The 21,013-nt window shown below is 37.6% G+C and overlaps 1 protein-coding gene across 4 annotated transcripts in view; it reads right to left on the bottom strand.

Moving 5' to 3' along the window:
* The window catches only part of SNTG1 (syntrophin gamma 1), a 587,020-nt gene that overhangs the window by 305,284 nt on the left and 260,723 nt on the right, over nt 1–21,013 (bottom strand). For all 4 annotated transcript variants that reach the window (XM_066379071.1, XM_066379069.1, XM_066379070.1 and 1 more), the window contains one exon: nt 11,768–11,824. In XM_066379071.1, the coding sequence (XP_066235168.1) occupies nt 11,768–11,824 (57 nt within the window). The remainder of the gene's footprint in view (nt 1–11,767; nt 11,825–21,013) is intronic.

The following is a 21,013-nucleotide window of genomic DNA, read 5'->3' on the forward strand; positions in this document are numbered from 1 at the left end:
TTAAGGAGTATTGCGCTTTCTTCTATTAATTGGAAGGCTTTGAGAAGGATAGGTAACAAATCTTCTTGGACTGTTTGATAGTATTCACTATTGTAGCCATCTGTATCTGGACTTTTATTTTGGGGGAGGTTTATTAAAGTTGCTTCTATTTCCTCCCTGCTTATAGGTCTATTTAGGATTTCCACCTCTTTGTGATTCAGTCTAGAAAATTGTATAGTTCTAGAAATTTATCCATTTCTTCCAGGTTGTTAAATTTGGTGGCATATACTCTTTCATAGTATTCAACTATGATCCTTTGAATATATACAATATCCATGATAATTTTTTCTTTTCCATTTCATATTTTGTTTATACAATCTCTTTTTTCCTTAGCAAGGGGTTTGGCAATTTTATTAATCTTTTCAAAGAACTAACTCTTTGTTGTATCAAATTTTTCTATACTTTTTTTTCTCTATATCTTTTAGTTCTGCTCCAATTTTTATTATTTTCTTTCTTCTGCTGACTTTGGGTTGTCTTTTTCTTCTTTTTCTTGTTCTTTAAGACGTGATGTTAAGTTGTTTATTTGGGATCTCTCTTTTTTCTTGATATAAGCCTTTAAAGATATAAACTTTTCTCTGATTAATGCTTTTGCTACATCTTAGAAATTTTGATATATCATATTATCATTTCTGTTTGTCTGTATATACCTTTTGATCTCTGCTTTTATTTCTTCTTTGATCCAGTTATCTTTTAGAAGTATGTTGTTTAATCTCCACATTTTTTGTGGGTTTCTTTTCTTCCTTTTTGCAGTTAAATTCTAATTTCAAAGCCTATGGTCAGAAATATAATTTCAATCTTTCTGAATTTCTTGATGTTAGTTTTGTGATGCAACATATGGCCTATCCTTGAAAATGTTTCATGCACACTAGAGAAGAATGTATAATCTAACGTTCTGAAATAAAATGTCCTGGAAATGTTTATTATGTCCATTTGGTTTAATGTGTTGTTTAAGGCCAATATTTTTTATTGATTTAATGTTTGGATGATCTATCAATGGTGTGTTGAGATCTTCAAGTATAACTGTATTTCTCTCTGCTTATATTTTTAAATCAGTTAGTAGATGTATTATATTTTTTTCATGCTCCATAGCTTGGTTCATATATACTAAGAAGTGTTAGGTCTTCTTAATACAATGTCCCCTTTATCATTATGAAATGTTTATCTTTTTCTCTTGTTACTTTTGTTGTCTTGAAGTCAGCAATGTCAGATATGACTACACCTGCTTTTTGGGGGGTATCATTTGCTTGGGAAATCTTTTTCCAATCTCTCACTTTGAGTCTACTTTTGTCCTTGCAGCTTAGATGTGTCTCTTGAAGGCAGCATTATGGTTGGGTTTTGCTTTTTGACCCAATCTGCTATTCTGTGCTTTTTTATTGGTGGATTTAGCCCTTTTACATTTAGAGTCATTATTGGCACTGGAGGATTTCCTTTAGCAATTTTATATTTTGTTTTCTGGTAGCTCTGTGTCTCTTTTGGTTCTTCTCTTTTGTGTTTCTGTCAGTTGTTTTTGGTTGGTGGCATTCAATACTTCTTTCCCCTATTTCTTCTTTTATTAAACTGTGTATTTCAGTAGTTGCTGCTTTGTTGGTGGTTACCATTTGGTTATTAAGAAAAAAATTGTCAAATGTACAAGAGTCCTTTGTCTTCTGAGTGTTTCTGAACTCCATTATTTTTTGTTACTGCAGATTTTTATCCTCTCCCCTTATATGTTATTGTCACAGATTATTCTTATTTATACCATTACTTTGTTAGAGCTTTTGCTTGTACTTGTGATTTGTATTGTTCTTTGTATCTGGTCAAATAACCCTCCTGAATATTTCCTGCAGTGGGGATTTTCTGGTGATACATTTTATGGCTTCTGTATTTCTACAGGAGTTTTTATTTCTCCTTCATATTTGAAGGCTAGCTCTGATGAATATAATATTCTTGGCTGTTTATTCCTCTCCTTCAGTCTTTTGAATGTTTGGGTTCACTCTCTTCTGGTTTGTAGAGTTTCTGCTGAGAAGTCTGGTGATATCTTAATAGGCTTCCCTTTATATGTTATGTTATTCTTTTCCCTAGCTGCACTGAGGATTCTTTTTTCTCTTTGTTTTTGACAATTTTATTACGATGTGCCTTGGAGAAAATCTGTTTGGGTAAAGGTAACTTAGTGTTCTGTTTGCTTTTTGGATTCAAGGCTCTAACTCTTTCCATAGGTTTGGAAAATTCTCATCAATTATTTGTATGAATAAGCTCTCCATTCTCTTGTCCCTCTCTTCTTTTTTTTTATTTACAGAGACAGAGAGAGAGTCAGAGAGGGACAAATAGGGACAGACAGACAGGAATGGAGAGAGATGAGAAGCATCAATCATCAGTTTTTCGTTGCGACACCTTAGTTGTTCATTGACTGCTTTCTCATATGTGCCTTGACCGTGGGCTTTCAGCAGACCAAGTAACTCCTTGCTCAAGCTAGTGACCTTGGGTCCAAGCTGGTGAGCTTTGCTCAAACCAAATGAGCCTGCACTCAAGCTGGCGACCTCAGGGTCTCGAACCTGGGTCCTCTGTATCCCAGTCCAGCAATCTATCCACTACGCCGCCACCTGGTCAGGCTCTTCTTCTTCTGATATACCCATTATTCTTATATTGCTTTTTATGATGGAATCAGACAGTTTTCATAGAGCTCTGTGAGCATCTCTCCTCTTTTCTCTGTAATGTCTCTAGTTGTCTGAGTTTGATGTCACTGATTCTTCTACCCGGCTTTTTCTTTTAGCTAAACTTGCTACCTCAGTCTTCAATTCATGTATTGAGTTGTTTGTCCCTGTTTTTAAAGTTTCAGTCTCCTTGGTGAGCTCATTAAGGTGCCTACTGGTGTTTTCCAACATCTCATTGAGTATTTTCATAACTTCAGTTTTTAATTCTCTATCATTTAACTCCAAGGTTTCTATGTGATTTAGACTTTTTTCTGGAGCTTTTTCATTTTCATTCTGAAGTATGTGTTTTTCTTGTGTAGCCATGGTATTTTATTTTTTCTTTCTTGATGGCATTTGAGAGTATATTGTTACAAACCCTAACAAGTTTGACCAAGTGGTGGCACAGTGATTAGAACGTCAGACTGGGATGCAGAAGACCCAGAGTCAACACCCCAAGGTCACTTGCTTGAGCACAAGCTCACCAGCTTGAATGCATGGTCTCTGGTTTGAGCGTGGAATCATATACATGACCCCATAGTCACTAGCTTGAATCCAAACGTCACTGGCTTGAACCCAAGGTTGCTGGCTTAAGCAAGGGGTCACTCACTCTGTTGTAGCCTCCCAGTCAATACACATCTGAGAAAGCAGTCAATGAACTAAGGAGACACAACAAAAAAATTGATGTTTCTCATCTCTCTCTCTTCTTGCTTGTCTATACCTATCTGTCCCTCTCTGTTTCTCTCTGTCTCCATCCCCCCCCCAAAAGAACCCTAATAAAAAAGAACAAAAAAATTAAAAATTTACAAAATACAATAAAATTTTTTTAAAATAATGACAAATAAAACTACAGAAAACAAAAAAATCAATAACTTAAAAATAAAAATCAAACAAAACACCCATAAAAATAAGAATAAAAATATAAAAATTAAAGAAAATGAAATTCTAAAAGAAGAAAAAATTTAAAAAGGAGAAACAAATTTTGGTTTTGAGAGGTTACTGTTTTCTTCCAATAGGTGCCACTATATCACAAGTTTTAGCTCTGTTAAAATCCAGGGCTGGCCTGACCTGTGGTAGCGCAGTGGATAAAGCGTTGGCCTGGAAAGCTGAGGTCGCCACTTCAGAACTCTGGGCTTACTGGGTCAAGGCACATATGGGAGTTGTACTTCCTGCTCCTCCCTCCTCTCTCTCTCTCTCTCTCTCTCTCTTTCTCTCTCTCTCTCTCTGTCTCTCTTCTCTAAAATGAATTAAAAAATTAAAAAAAAAATCCACGGTTGTGCTCTGCTGAGATGTTGCTGTCGCAATGATATAGGTAGGGCCACTGTCATATTGGTGCTTGGGGCATGCTGTGATGACTTTATGGCTATGACTTTCTGGTTTTATGGCTCTAGAAATGGCAATATGAATCCTCTGGGTGCACCTCTCACAACTCAACAGACCAGGGGACCAGATGTGGAGCACCTCTGTTCTTCAGAGAAGAGTGTAGCTCTGAAAAGCTAGCTGTGGGGTTTGTCTCAGCCACTCTTCATACTTGTGACGTGAGGAAGGCAGTATCTGAGATGATGGGGGGCCACACTTTAGTTTTCTCTGTCTCTGCGAAGTGCAGGCTGCAAGCAGACCCCAGGAACATTGGCCATGACCACACAGTCTGCTGCTGCTTTGATTTATTTCCCCTTCTGCCCCTCTGTCTCACTGCTCCTCCCAGCAGAAGAAAACCCAGTTACTCTGGGTTTTCTTCTTTATAGCCCTCAGACAAAACCCAGACAGCCTGAGCTTTCCTCCTCCCCATAGTCCAGCAGAGAATAAAAAACAACAGCAAAAAATAAAAAACTCAGTCACTTTGGGTTTCTCTCCTCCCTAGAGCTGACCATGAATATGTTTCATGTTCCACCCTGCTTTTCAACCTGTCCCACCTCTAATCCATTTATTACATCTATCTTTCAGGCACCCCTGCGAGCTTATACCTTCACTATGTTATAGTTGTTAAATTTGTTGAAATTTCAAGAGGAGAGATCAGGAGTATCTCTGATGCCACCATTACTGTGACATCTATAAACATTTTGGGTTTTTTATTTTTTTTTATTTTTTTTTTTGTTTTTTGAGAGAGGAGAGACAGAGGGAGGGACAGACAGACAGGAAGGGGGAGAGATGAGAAGCATCAATTTTTTGTTGTGACACCTTAATTGTTCATTGATTGCTTTATCATATGTGCCTTGACCAGGGGCTATAGCAGAGCGAGTGGCCCCTTGCTCAAGCCAGCAATCCTGGGCTCAAGACAGCGACCTTGGGCTTCTAGCCAGTGATTTTTGGGCTTAAGCCAGAATCTATGAGGTCATCTCTATGATCCCATCATCAAACCTGCAACCCCTTGCTCAAGCTAGTGAGTTTATGCTTAAGCTGGCTGAGCCTGTGCTTAAGCCAGATGAGCCTATGCTCAAGCCAGCATTCTTGGGTTTCAAAATTGGGTCCTTTGTGTTCCAGGCTGATGCTCTATTCACTGTGCCACCACCTGGTCAGGCTAAACATTTTCTTAATGAACTTCAATAACATTGTTTACATAAGAAACACTTTTTTAAAAAAAATACTCCATACAATATTTTTTCTAGTAATTATTTCAAAACATCATTCCTCTAAAGCATGACTTTTTAAATGGCAATAATCAGAAATATTATTTTAAAATATGTACATGCATGATATTGTCCTTTAAAACATATGGAAAACAAATAAAAGACCTACAAGGTCTAAATGTAGGCCTACTTTAGGATGATTATGCATATGGTAATCATAAAAAATGAGGCAAATATAAATTATTAGGCTCTATGGGTTCTATTTAAAAATACAAATGAAAGAGCTTAACATTTTACTTAAGGGCAAAAATATACAAAAACTAATACAAGAAACATACACACACATGTTTGTGATTTCTGAGGGGTGTTTTAATAAATGAAAATGCAAAGTTATAACAAATATGAGAATGTCTCTGAAAAGCAACACAAGAGCAAAAATAGCTTAAAATGAGTTATGTATCCAGGATGACCGAGAGCAGGAGTGAGCACAATCTAGAAAGCCCTAGACTTAGTTCATGTCCAAGTTTCTGATCAGAAATCCTGACAAGCATTTCTCTCTTGTCTGAGGTTGTAGAATAAGAGCTTGTGGATGAAAGCTCACTTAAATACAACAGGGGCTGGGCCAGATCAGTGCCTATATGCCATGCCTCCATGTTATTGAACCATGGCTCAGTTGTGTGTTTTTTCCTTCCAGCAGTGAAAGGATAACTGTAACATGGGACAAGAAAGCAGAGAAACAAGCTCTGATCCTGAGATGCACACTCTTCAGGGTTAAAAAGAATTCCTTTTAGTCTTAGGAGCTAAAGACAAATAGTTCATCTAAACCTGAGAATGGGAAGATGGGAGCAAGAGAGTCAGCGTTGTGTGTAGTATCTCCTCTTTTCAGGATATCTTTTTTTTAAATTTTTCTTAATTTAGAAATAATGTAAATATATAGGTAATTTTGGTCTCTGCCTTTTCATTGTCAAATACTCATTATTAAATTTAGAAATTTATACAATATATTTGTCTACAAAGATAAATCTGTGATTCCTATATTAAATCTCAGTGCTTTTGATTTAAAAACCCTTTTGAATTACTGTTTAAAATTAAGGACATGTTTGGGCATGCTATTAAAAATAATAATTATTATACAGATAACTGGATAGCAAGTTTCAAAGGGAAGGGGGAGGGATTAGGGGGAGGGGAGCGAACAGAACGCAGTGGGGGACAAGGGGGTGAAGGTGAGGGAGTTATACTGAGTGGGACACTTGAATCCATGTAAACACAATAAATTAAAATTAATAAAAATTAATAATAAATAAAAATAATTATTATCAAAGGAAAGTCTTAGATTTTGTAATAAAATTCTTAAACAAAGTAAAAATTTTAAGATAAAAAACAAATTGTAATAGAAAAGAAAGCATATTTTTTTAAAAAAGTAAATTAAAATTTAAATCATATTGGTATAATCTAAATCTAATAACTATTTCTTTCATTACTTTAAATTTTTTTTAAGACTTTATTCATTTTAGAAAGGAGAGAAAGAGAGAGAAAATGGGAGAAGAGCAGGAATCATACACTCCCATATGTGCCTTGACCAGGCCAGCCCAGGGTTTTAAACCGGCAACCTCAGTATTCCAGGTCAAACCTTTATCCGTTGTACTACCACAGGTCAGGCTCTTTTATTATTTTATTAAATTAATTATTCCTTCTTATTTTAGGAAATTTTGAAATGATAGTTCTTTTTATTGTACACTGTGTCATATCTGACATGTGGCTTTCAAGGGAAGATGTCAAATCAAAGACATATAACTGTGTCAGCCTCTAAGGTACTTACACACATTTTGTTTCAGAAGTTTCAAAATTGTCTAAAACTGTATAATTAATAAAATAGATAAAATAAAAGGGGACAAGTTGATTTTTATTTCACTCTCCAGACAGGGAAATCTCTGGCTGGAGAAAGTGTTTGGAGCAAAAACTGTGTTTTACACGAACAGGTGACACCAGGCTTGATGGTCATTGATAGCTTCAAGAACATCACACTACCCCCAAACTATAAAGACTAAGGGTTGTCAATAAATAAAGCATTAGAATTTATGCTCTATAAAATGTTTTTCTGTGATGGAAGGTCTCAAAAGTCAAAATTTGTCAGGAGAATGCAGCATGGCCAACTGACCTTGACCTCTAACAGCACATGTTAGAGTATTTTAGTGTTTTCTGACCAAAAAGTACATTTTTAATTTTGTTCAGCCAACTCCTTTAAAAGGGTTTTAAGGATGATAAAACAAATAGTAGCACCACATGTTTTGAGTACAGTGAAATACAGGAGCACCTGTTAGTCTTAAATATATTGGTAAATGCCTTTTCTATTTTCGAATGTAGGTTCTTCCTTCTGTTATAGCTAGTTGAAATATTTGAGATTTTAATTAATAATTCTCACTACAATTCTTCCAGTGTGTGTCAGTAATGATTACTTAACTGAAGTAAAGATAAATTTTATTTATATATTTATATGCATAGTTATAGCTAACTAAAATTACTCCAGCAAGAAATAGATAAATAGCTAATCAACACTAAACTGTTAATTCTGCATTTAATCTAGAGTAATTTTAAGCTGCTCATTTCATATATCTTATTTATAATATAAAATGTTATATTATTATATTATATAATAACATAATAGAGCAATAAATAACAAAGAAAAAGAGAAAAAAAACTCATGGATGCAGACAACTGTGTCATGATTGTGGGTGAAAGGAGGTGCAGGAGGGCATAAGAGTGATAAATAGTGATGGACCGATGCAAGACTTGGAGGCTGAACACACAATATGATGTATGGAGATGTGTTGTAGAATTGGATACCTGAAACCTGTATAATTATATTAAGCAGTGTTACCCCAATAAGTTTAATTAAAAATAAAATATACTATGTAAAAATAATACATAATTATTAATATTACAAAGTATAATATTAAAAATTTATAACATGCACATTTTAAATTATCAGGTCTAATGAAAATGTACAAATAGATAAACACAGATTTTATCTAAATTACAGGTAACAGAACAAAGGGAAAGACTTTTATATAATAACATTGCTATTTTAAATAAATAAATAATTATATTTGTGAAATAAAGTAACAGAATCGAAAAGAGTTTAAAAAATAGAAGAGCATATGTCTGTGGTAAGTTATTGAGAAAAACAAAATGAAAAGCTCTAAGAAGAATTTTTTTTTTCTGAAGCTGGAAACGGGGAGGCAATCAGACAGACTCCTGCATGCGCCCAACCGGGATCCACCTGGCACGCCCACAAGGGGGCGATGCTCTGCCCATCTGGGGCGTTGCTCTGTTGCAACCAGAGCCATTCCAGCGCCTGAGGCAGAGGCCACAGAGCCATCCTCAGTGCCCCGGCCAACTTTGCTCCAATGGAGCCTTGGCTGCAGGAGGGGAAGAGTGAGACAGAGAGGAAGGAGAGGAGGAGGGGTGAAGAAGCAGATGGGCGCTTCTCCTGTGTGCCCTGGCCGGGAATCGAATCCGGGACTCCTGCATGCCAGGCCAATGCTCTACCACTGAGCCAACTGGCTAGGGCTAAAAGAAATTCTTTAGGATGAATGAGTAACAGTCTAAATAAAAATATTGATGCTTATATTTCTGTTTTGTTTGTGTCATAAGAATTAAAAAATATTTTTTTGTTAAATCTCCTAAAATATGATGCTAATCATAGTTCACATGTTACTTTTGTGGCCCATATCTTGAATAAAAAATATATATATGGAATTTTTTTAAATTACTATATTTTTATGTGTGTAAACTTTTTACTTGGATTGAAATAATGCAATCATTAAGTTAATGAAATCATGAATTATTTAGCAAAATTCTTGATGTTTTAAGAACTGTCTAGGTTAAAATGTAGTATTTTAGTAAAAATAAATAACAATGTGTTATTGGATTTAAATGATAAATTGTTGTAAAAAGTAACATTTTTATCTCTACTTTTCAAATGGAGTTAGTGCAGGGTAGATAAAAATATTTATTTGAAATGAAAACAACTCTCACTACTGGACTTATTCACACTCCCCTTTTGCACTATTTTTATGGACTTTTTTTCTTAGTCATACCTTTAGTTTTTTTTTTACAGGGACAGAGAGAGAGTCAGAGAGAGGGATAGATAAGGACAGACAGACAGGAACAGAGAGAGATAAGAAGCATCAATCATTAGTTACAGTTTTATTTTTTACAGGGACAGAGAGAGAGTCAGAGAGGGATAGATAAGGACAGACAGACAGGAACAGAGAGAGATGAGAAGCATCAATCATTAGTTGTTCGTTGTGGTTCCTTAGTTGTTCATTGATTGCTTTCTCATATGTGCCTTGACCGTGGGCCTTCAGCAGACCGAGTAACCCCTTGCTCAAGCCAGCAACTTTGAGTCCAAGCTGGTGAGCTTTGCTCAAACCAGATGAGCCTGCACTCAAGCTGGCGACCTTGAGGTCTCGAACTTGGGTCGTCCACATCCCAGTCCGATGCTCTATCCACTGCGCCACCACCTGGTCAGGCTCTTAGTCATACTTTTAAATCCTTCAGTGCATTCTCAATAAATATTTTGATAAAAAATAAACAAAAACAGACTAACTGGGGTTGGGTTGCATTTTTCAGGGATTTGGCATAGCATTGGGGCCAACTTGGACTTGGTGAACATGTTAAGGACACTACTCTTTTATGGATTCTTGCTGTATTGGCCAAGAGTTTGCTTAAAGGCTTTAATCAGTGTAAAAAAAAATAGAAGACTAGATAAAGAAGATGTGGCACATATACACCATGGTATTCTATTCAGCCATAAGAAATGATGAATCGGATCACTTACAACAAAATGGTGGGATCCTGATAACATTATACAGAGTGAAATAAGTAAATCAGAAAAAAAACAAGAACTGCAGGATTCCATACATTGGTGGGACATAAAAATGAGACTAGGAGACATGGACAAGAGTGTGGTGGTTATGAGGGGCTGGGGGAGGGAAGGAGGGAGAGGGAGAGGGGGAGGGGAGGGAGAGGGGTACAAAGAAAACTAGATAGAAGGTGACAGAGGACAATCTCTCTTTGGGTGATGGGTATGCAACAGAATTGAATGACAAGATAACCTGGACATGTTTTCTCTGAATATATGTACCCTGATTTATTGATGTCACCCCATTAAAATAAAAATTTATTTATAAAAAACAAACAAACTTATCTATTGAATGTTGGAATTACCACAACATCATTTTCAATTTTAATTTGTTTTGTGTGTGTCTCTTGTCATAGTTTATGACAGACAAAATGAAAGTACAAATATATTTTAAAACTAACATTTTATATAGTAATATTTTTATTACTTGACAACACAGTACTTTTCCATACTGATCAGTTTTCTGAGTCATTTTCATAATGTCAACTAGAGCTGAGTCAATAATTTTTGAGTTTCAATTTTCAAGCATAAATAACTCAAACTGTGTTAAAATTTTATGAAATATACACTTGAGACATATGATTTTTACCCTACATAAGCAAAATGCCTAACCTAACAATCAAGATAAAGTTAAATCTTATTTATCTATTCAGAGATGTTGATTTCTTTTTTTTTTTTAAGATTTTATTTATTTATTATAGAGAGGGAAGAGAGAAAGAGAGAGAGAGAAGGGGGGAGGAGCAGGAAGCATCAACTCCCATATGTGCCCTGACCAGGCAAACCCAGGGTTTTTGAACCAGCAACCTCAGCATTTCCAGGTTGACGCTTTATCCACTGTGCCACCACAGGTCAGGCTCAGAGATGTTGATTTCTAAAAAGCATTTTAAAGTCTTTGAGTTAACTACTCTAATATTTATATAAATTCCCATCATTTTAAATTTTCTTTTTGTTTCAGTGATAAGCTGCAAGTATGGTTCATCTGTTATAGTCAATGATATACAGAAAGAAAAGCCTTTTAAAATTTAATAAATGGAAAAAAAGGCATGAAAATTTTATAATAAATCAAATACTAAACTTTAAATCTATCCTATATATTTTTCAATGTAAAGAGGTTTTACTGATTTCTTAAATATAAACAAAAATCTGAATAAAAGAAATAAATAAAGTACAACTAATATGCAACTTACTATAAAACCTCATTAGAATAGAAATTGTTCTTGCTCTTATTTGACAGGTCAGTTTTCCCTACTCTGCCTGGTTTAAGACTGATATGAACACTAAAATAATTTAGAGGGAACCAGATAAAAATATTAATGACAAGTAAAGTAAAATTTAGAGGGAATCAGATAAAAATGTTAATGTCAGGTGAAGTAAAATTTTCAAGTAATATTATAAAATTTCTACATCAAAAGGTGATCAAGGTTATACTAAGCTTTCATCTCAGTCTAAATATTGAGAAATTTGCTATAGGTATGCTTGTCTAATTGCTAATCATGCAAATGTTAAAGATACAAAAATGCAACATTATAGTATGGCCTTTGTAAGAACAGACTGGGAAGACAGGCTACCTTTATGCTTAATCCAAATCCTCCTACAGTTTGTCTTCTAATGGTCACCGTTCTTTCCTGAAAGAAAGGATTTTAAAAGTGGTTAGTCTTTTTATAAAACTATATTTACACAACATTTCTTCTATGTTTTATTTTTTACTCCATATATGTATATGAGTAACATTTAATGATATAAATTTTCTTTTTTACCATGTACTAAGCAATGTGATCTATTTTTAAAGTGTTTAAAATTTTATACCTGTAACCTGTCATGTACTTATGTTTTTAAGCCAACATTAAACTTATATTTATACAAATAAGTTTATAGATGTATTAAAATTTATGCAACACAAATTAAAATATAAAACACCATCTTTAATACTAGATTAAATAAGACCATAAACTATATTCTCTAAAATTCATAAACATACCATTAAATTACTTTTTACCAATAGAATCAAAAGTATGGGAAGATAGAGTGTTATAGAATTTATCTTGCAAAATTTATTAATATAAACATACCTGCATGCACAAAAGCAAAAAAAATATATATATATGACAGAGAAATGGCAGCATGAGAGATACTCCTGATCTCTCCCCTTGAAATATCAACAAACAGAACAACTATAACACAGTGAAGCAACCCCAGCTGGGCTCACAGCTGAATGATCCATGCACCCAATCAATTAAAGGAGAGAGGGTTGAAAAGGGGGATGGAAGATAAAATGCACAGGAAATGGGCTCCAGAGAAAAGAGAGAAGCCAGGAGTGGTTGGGGTTTTTTTTCACTGTCAGGACTACAGGAAGGAAGAAAGCTTGGGTTGTATGTGTTTTAACTGCCAGGGATATGAAGAGGGAAACCTGGAATGATTGGGCCTCCATCTTCTGGGAGGAGCAGACAGTTGAGAAGCAGAGAGGAAGATACTAAACCAAAGCAGTGGTAAAACAAAGGATTACAGCCAGTGTTGCTGCAGTCTGCCTGCATTCTGTATTTGGCACAAAGGAGGAGAAAACCAAAGCCAGGCCCCTCAGCCTCCCAGATCCTGCATCCCTCACCTTGTGGGGTATGGAGAGTGGCAGTGACAGATACCACAACTAACTCTCCAGAGACACATGCTCCCGTGAAGAAGAGAGGTGCTCTTTGTCTGGTCCCCTGGTCTGTTGAGACATGAGGAGGAGATCCCAGAGACCAATGACTGCCATTGCTAAACTGTAAAGCTGTGAAGCCTTAAAGCCCTCACAACATGCCCCACCAGCCAACACATCTGCAGCCCTGCCTACATCATTGTGACAAAAATATCTCAGTGGAGTTCAGCCCAGGAATTTCACAAGGCTAAAACTTATAATACAGCAACACCTATTAGAAGAAAATAGTAACCTCTCAAAAATGATTTTTTTTCTTTTTTCTCTTTTTTCCTTTTCTCTTTTGAATTTCATTGTATTTAATTTTTATATTTTTATTTTTGTGGCCTTTTTATTGTTTGTTTTCTCTCTGTTTTTAGTGGTTTTCCTTTTTTACTTGTTATTATTTCCAATTTTTTTATTTTTCATTATATTTTTTCAATTTTTATTTTTCATTTTTTATTTTTTTTGTTAGAGTTCTTAAAAATACCACTCTAAAATGACATTAAGGAAGAAGAAATCAAATACCATGGCTATCAAATACCAAAACAGAGATGTAGTTAAGGTAGAAATAAAAAATCTCCAGAAAAAAGATATTAATCACATAGAAACCTTTGGAGTTAAACAATGGAGGATTCAAAATTGAAGTTCTGAAAATACTCAACAAGATTCAAGAGAAAAACCAAGAGGCAACTTGAGGAGTTCAGAAAATAATATGAATACCTCACCAAGGAGATTGAAACTTTAAAAACAGGTGAAGAAATCAATACATGGAATAAATAATGAGATAGAACATTTAGCTAACAGAATAGGCCAGGTAGAAGAAAGAACAGTAACAAGAAAATAGTCAACTAGCAATGCTACAGAAAGAAAAAGAGAAACTCACAAATTAAAATAAATGATAGAGCTCTACTAGAATTGTCTTACTCCATCAGAAAGAGCAATATAGGGATAATGGGTATATCAGAAGAAGAAGAGAGTGAAGGGAATGTAAAGCCTATTCAAACAAATACTTTACGAGAACTTTTTAAGTCTATGAAAAGAGTTAGATCCTCAAATCCAAGAAGCAAACAGAATGTTGAGTTACTGCAACCCAAACAGAACTTATCCAAGGCACATTTTAATAAAATTCTCAAAGTAAATGACAAAGAAATAATCCTCAAAGTAGCTACAGGAAAGAAGAGCATAACATATCAAGGGAGGCCCATTAGGTTATTATCAGACTTCTCAGCAGAAACTCTACAAGCCAGAAGAGAATGGACCCAAACATTCAAAGGACTGAAAGAGGAAATTACTAGTTAAGAATACTATACCCATCAAAGCTATCCTTCAAAAATGAAGGAGAAATAAAAACTCTTGCAGAAATATAGAAGCTGTGGGAATTTATCAACAGAAAACCCCCACTGCAGGAAATACTCAAGGGGGTTATTTGACCAGATACAAAGAACAAAACAAATTAAAACTACAGTACAAGTAAAACCTCCAACAAGGTCACAATAAAAACAAGGATAATCTGTGACAACAATAACATAAAATGGGAAAGGATAAAGATTGGCAGTAGCAAAGGAGAATAGAGTGTAGAAGCACTCATAAAACAAAGACAAGTTTCTTGTACAAATGAAAATTTTTCTCTTAATGACCCAAATGATAATCATTCATGAAAAAGCCACTACCGAAATACATAGCTTAAAAAAAGAAGAAACGGGAAAGAAGTATGGAATACCACTAAAAAAAAAAACCACTGATGGAAACACAAAAGAGAAGAACCAAAAGAGACACGGAGCTACCAGAAAGCAAAACATAAAATGGCTATAGGAAATCCTCAAATGTCAATAAATTCTTTAAATGTAAATGGATTGAACACAACTATAAAAAAGCACAGAGAAGCAGATTGGATCAAAAAGCAAAACCCAACCATATGCTGCCTTCAAGAGACACATCTAAGTTGCAAGGACAAAAGTAGACTCAAAGTGAAAGGTTGGAAAATGATTATTCAAGCAAATAATACACAAAGAAAAACAGGTGTAGCCAAACTAATATCTGACTATGCTGACTTCAAGATATCAAAGGTAACAAGAGACAAATATGAACACTTCATAGTGATAAGGGGATCATTGTATTAAGAAGATATGACACTTCTCACTATATATACACTGAATCAGGGAGCACCAAAATATATGACATCTACTAACGGATCTATAATAGAAAGAGAAAAAAGCAAAATCATATTTGGAGAGCATTATGGTTTACATAGATTATCCAATCAGAAAATCAATAAAGAAATACCAGCCTCAAACAACATACTAGACCAAAAGCACATAATAGACATTTACAGGACATTTAATCCAATACACCTATTCTCCCTGTCCGTAAATCAGAAGGAGCCTATCAGCTAGTACAAGCTCTTCATATCATTAATCAACCTATAAGACCCATTCACCCAGTTGTTCCCAGCCCTTATAACATGCTGTCTCAGATCCCTCTAAACACCACTCATTTTACGATACTAGATCTTAAGGGTGTATTTTTCACTATCCCCCTGCATCCCAGTTCCTGAGACCTCTTTGCCTTTACTTGGACAGATCTGGATTCAAGGCAACTCCAGCAGCTCACCTGGACAGTGCTGCCACAAGGATTCTGAGACAGCCCTCACTTGTTTGGGCAGGCTTTTGCAGGAGACTCAAAAGCTCTAAAGTTAGGCAGCTCTACCAGCTCCTGTATGTTGACCACCTGCTGCTCTGCAGCCCTTCTACAGAAGAATCAAGGACCCAAATGGCCCGATTACTGAATTTCTTGGCTGACCAGGGATACAGGGTCTCTCCAAAAAAAGGCCCGATTATCAACCCCCTGAGTGACTTACCTAGGACTGTCACTCTCTTCAACCACTTGTGGTATTTCAAAAAAGGAAGTCTCATTCATTTCTAGTCTACCCACTCCTGAAACCAAAAGGGAATTACTTTCCTTTTTAGGTCTAGCCAGCTACTTCCATTTGTGGATTCCTAACTTTGCTACACTTGCCAATCCACTATCCCAGGCAGCCAAGCAAGACCTTGATGAACCTCTAGACCCCACAGCACCCACTGAGGCCTCCTTCAAGAAGCTCCAAAAGGCCCTCACAACAGCCTCAGTACTCACTCTCCCCTTGTTCAAGCCTTTTACGCTCTATATAGAGGAGCAGAAAGAAGTCTCAGTAGGAGTCTCAGTAGGGCTCTTAGCAGAGGCGGATTTAACAGTGGGCACATCAGGCGTGCGCCCTGTGCCCCAACTTCTGAAGGACCCTGCAAAACCCCATCTTTACACTTTTTTATACTATACACATACTACACTGCATAGGCCCCATGCAGCTGTGTCTGGGCCTCACTCAACCTTAATCTGCCTCTGGCTCTTAGGCATATATAAGGGACCCATCCTGAAGCCAGTAGTTTATCTTTCTAAACAGCTAGACAGTACTGTTCGTGCCTGGTCTACCTGCCTTTGGGCACTGGCAGCAGCTGCAATATTTACTTTAGTGAACCAAAAGATCACTTTCTATGGACAAACTACCGTGGCCAGCTCCCATAGTCCCAAGGACATGTTCTCACAAAGACACCTAGAATGCCTTATGTCCCCATCTCGAATACAACTCCATTCTCTCTTTCTTCAGACTCCGCAGATAACCTTAGCATCTTGCATTCCCCTAAACCAGGGGTCTCAAACTCGCGGCCCGCGGGCCGCATGCGGCCCGCCGAACAATTTTGTGCGGCCCACAGACTAATCCACGAAGTTCAAAATATTTTGGATAAAATTTAGTAAGCCTAGGGGCCTACTTGTATTTTTCATTTCTCTAGCATCCTAGCTAGATATTAGCTTAGTTAACAGCAGTTGTGATGCGAACTACAGTTTCTGGTCGTTTTGTGACACTGAGTAAACTGCATGTACGATTGTGCTTGTTGTACTGATTTTTTTTTTTGTTTTCAGCTGCAGTGAGAAAAGTGTTGTGTAACAGTTGCCTTTTGTAGACCTAGTGCAGCCCGCCAAACGGCTGTGATCTTGCTCTGTGGCCCACATGCTGAGTTGAGTTTGAGACCCCTGCCCTAAACCCTGCAATTCTTCTACCCTTCCCACTTTCAATTTTTATTACCTCCCCCAATAGTCCACACAATTGTTTAGAAGTAATAGATGCTCACCTATCTCCCTTTTCCCACATCTGAGACTCTCCCATTTCAGATACTGAGCAGACTTAGTTCATCAATGGCAGTTCCTACTGCCAGCGAAGAGTTTCATATACAGGTTACATCATTATAACGGCCACCCAAGTCATTGAGATGCCCCCCTTGCCCCAGGACACCACCTTCAAAAAGGCAGAACTAATTACTATTATAAGAGCACTCACATTGGCAGAAAAAAAGGCAAATTAACATTTATACTGATTCTAAGTATGCCTTCCATATCATTCACTCCCATGCCACAATTAGTGTGGAGCAAGGATTCCTCACTACCCAGGGAATCCCCATAGTTAATGGCAGGCTGATCAAGAAGCTCTTTGAAACTGCCAAACTGCCCTTGGAGGCAGTAATCATTCATTGTCTGGGCCACCAGACCCAGCACAATCCTGTAGCCTAAGGCAAAAACTTCACTGACACCACAGCCAAGCGAGTTGCTTGGGAAGCTCTTCATGAATAATTCTTTTCTCTCTCTGTCTTTTCCCCATCTTACACAATAACTGACCTAGCAAACTTTAATACCAAAGGATACAGGAAGCGAGGCCCATGGTATCTGGAAAACGGTCGGTATATACTCCCTCAGGAGCAAGCTGAGTCTATACTCCAAGCCCCGCACCAGTCTTTTCATGTCAGCTACAAACCTCTCTTAGGCCACCTCCAGTCCCTTGTTTCTTGCAGGCTGATCTCTGAACACCATCAGGAAATAACATGACAATGCAAGACCTGTTATTCTTTCTCTCCTCTGGGTGCCCTTTGACCCCCACATTTTCCCACTCATCAGGCAGAGGTTTAACACAAGGACAAGATTGGCAGATTGATTTCACTCACATGCCACCTGTTAAAAAGTTCAAATACCTCCTTGTATTTGTTGATACCTTTTCAGAATGGGTGAGGCATTTCCTGCTACAACAGAAGGAGCAAGTGTAGTGGCAAGTTCTTTATTAGGCCATATCATTCCTAGGTTTGGTCCGACAATGAGCCTGCCTTTATTAGTTGGGCCATTTAGGCCATTGCACAGGATCTTAACATCACCTGACACCTTCATATTCCCTATTGCCTCCAATTATCAGGCAAAGTCAAGAAAACCAATTCCATCCATAAGTCCCAGCTCACTAAGCTAACCCAGGAGGTAACATGGCCCTGGACAGCTGTCCTCCCCCTGGTGCTCACAGGGATGCGAGCAATTCTTGAGGGCCCTACCTTCTATAGCCCATTTGAGCTCATGTATGGGAGATCTTTTCTCTTAGGACCCCCACTGGAATTGAAAGAGGATCCGATTGGGGATTATATCTCTGTTCTTAATCTCACCAGGTCTCTTCTTCGTGAAGCTGCTAACCATCTCATACCTCTTTCAGAGCCACTCCAGCCAGGATCTGAGGATGACCTCACAAGTGGGAAGATTCTAATATAGCAGCCCTCGGACAAACTACAACCTCGGTGGACCAGCCCTCCTCACATGGTCGTCTACAGCACACCAATGGCTGTCCACATACAAGGACTTCCTCATTGGATCCACTGGACAAGAATCAAGGTCTCCCTGGCATAACATCCACACCACTAGAGGGCGATAAGTACCTCCCCTATCACCCTTAGGCTTACCTGCATACCTAAAGAACCATGACCCCTCATATACTCTTTCTCGCTTTCTTACTTGAGACTCCCATTCTCCAGGCTACCAGATGGAAAAATACCATCCTTAAAATGGCCCAGACAGTTGGACATCAAAGTTTCAAAAATCTAAATACAACTCTTTGGCTTTGTCACCAGCAACCCAACCCCAGGGCAAACCCCATACCTACTAGGGGTTCCCATCAACAGGTCTGATGCTACGAAAAATCTGCCCTGCCGAAAGTGGAATGATCAGGCCAGCCCTTCTCTACCCATCACAGTAAAGCACCCTGCTAGTCTCTCTGCATGCATTCATGTTCCACATACTGTATACCAACATCCTCCATCCTATGTCCAACCCAAAGACTCCCTCAGAAGCCTTCCCCCATACATTTATTACATAAACTCCTCAAAATATCCCCTTTGTCACTGCGATTATGATGCTACTGCAAACACCTCACATCAAGAAACAACTCTTAATGCCACTAGATGCAAATTTAGAAAAACTCTAAACCTACTGTTTTCTTCTTATCGGCAAATGTCTCCTTCTTACAATACATACTTATTCCTAAGAATCTACCCAATTGGATCTGTAATGAAACAAAACAACACCAGGCCGAAAAAACCTAGGAAATATTCCTTTTTCATTCCAATCACCCGAGAAATAAGCAGATATCTGGGCTGCTCAACCAGAAATGGCTTACCACTCCCTTGGGTTAGACATCTCTCTCTTAGCCCATGGTCCCTACATCTACATCCAGGTCTGCCTTGCCTCCCAACTGGATTAATATTTCTAGGAGCCCCCAACATAACATCTCTTCAAGAACTAGCCACTCAGTGCTTAGACCCATCCCGGCACGGCAAAATATGGGCTAGCTGGTTTGTCACCCCAGAGAACATGGTCTTCACCACTTTTATCCCTAACTCTACCTTTATAACCCTCACAAGCCACAAACCTAAGCACATGCAGGCAATAGGCCTTATACTTACCGGCCTCATAGCCACCGCCACAATGGTGGAGTTAGCGGGAAGCTTCACTTACAAACGCCATTACAGCAAACAGTATCACCACAGCTATGGCCACTATTTCTCAGTATCTGGTAAGTATTTCCACCTCCTTTCTAAATCTTTAGGCTCTCTCAATTGCATGGTCATTGACAAATGCATAGCTTTAGATCACCTATTGGCAGAGGAAGGAGGCATGTGCATGGTGCCAAACACCTCATGCTGCATCTACATAAATTCCACTAGATAAGTAGCAGAATGCACACAGTGTATCTTAGAAAATGCAACCTGGCAAACAAGACCTCTCTCACTTCATCTGGTCAAGCATACAAGCAGCACTACCAAAGCTCATTTGGCTTCTACCCTTTATGGGACCCATGTTCTATGCCTTCCTGCTCCTCCTCTTTGGGCCCTGCATCCTATGATTACCTACATGATTCCTACAGAATAGAGTAAGGACTCTAATCAATCAAATCATAAGCCAGTTTGTCCTCATGCAGACTCAAAAAGAATACCAGCCAATGTCACAACAGGTTTAGAGACACCCAATGTTCTGCAGGTTGCTCAAGACGCCCAATGTTCTGCAGGAAGTAGCAAAAGAGAAACTATACCCTCTTCTTCCTTCCTTCTATTCTTTATTATAACCAACAAGATAGGAATGTGATGAACTGTACTTAACCTTCAACTTGACCAAACAGGAGCCTGTTGCCACAGGAGTCCATTACCAATGGAGGCAGGAATCGAAACAGATGAATGTCACAGGCCCGGACTGGAGGCCTGGTAACCAGCATCAACAAAAGCAGGAGAGTATAATACTAACCCTCTCACCCTTGCCCGACATTGATTCTCTTACCAGACTCAGTTCAACCTGCACCGAGGTGTTTGCAGAAAATCCTCTTTTTTACATTTTAGCCTCTGCATGGTTGATACAACTCTTGCTGAGTTCTAGATCTTTCAGTTTGTACAGAACCACAAAAAAATCCAAATAACCAAAGCAATCCTGAGAGAAAGGAATGAAGTGAAAGGTATCACAGTACTTGACTTCAAATTATACCACAGAGCCAAGATAATTGAAACAGCATGGAATTAGCAGGAAAACAAACATACAGACCAATGGAATAGAATCGAGAGTCCAGAAATAAAGCCACACCTATATGGACAAATAATCTTCAACAAAGAAGCCAAAAACACACAATAGAGAAAAGAGAGCCTTTTCAATAAATGTTGCTGGGAAAATTGGAAAGTCATATGCAAAATAATAAAATTTGACTACCGTTAGTCCCCCTGTACAAAAATTAATTCAAGATGGATTAAATACCTAAATATAAGAC

The sequence above is a fragment of the Saccopteryx leptura genome, chromosome 3 (genome assembly GCF_036850995.1).
Source record: "Saccopteryx leptura isolate mSacLep1 chromosome 3, mSacLep1_pri_phased_curated, whole genome shotgun sequence".
Taxonomy (NCBI): Eukaryota; Metazoa; Chordata; class Mammalia; order Chiroptera; family Emballonuridae; genus Saccopteryx; species Saccopteryx leptura.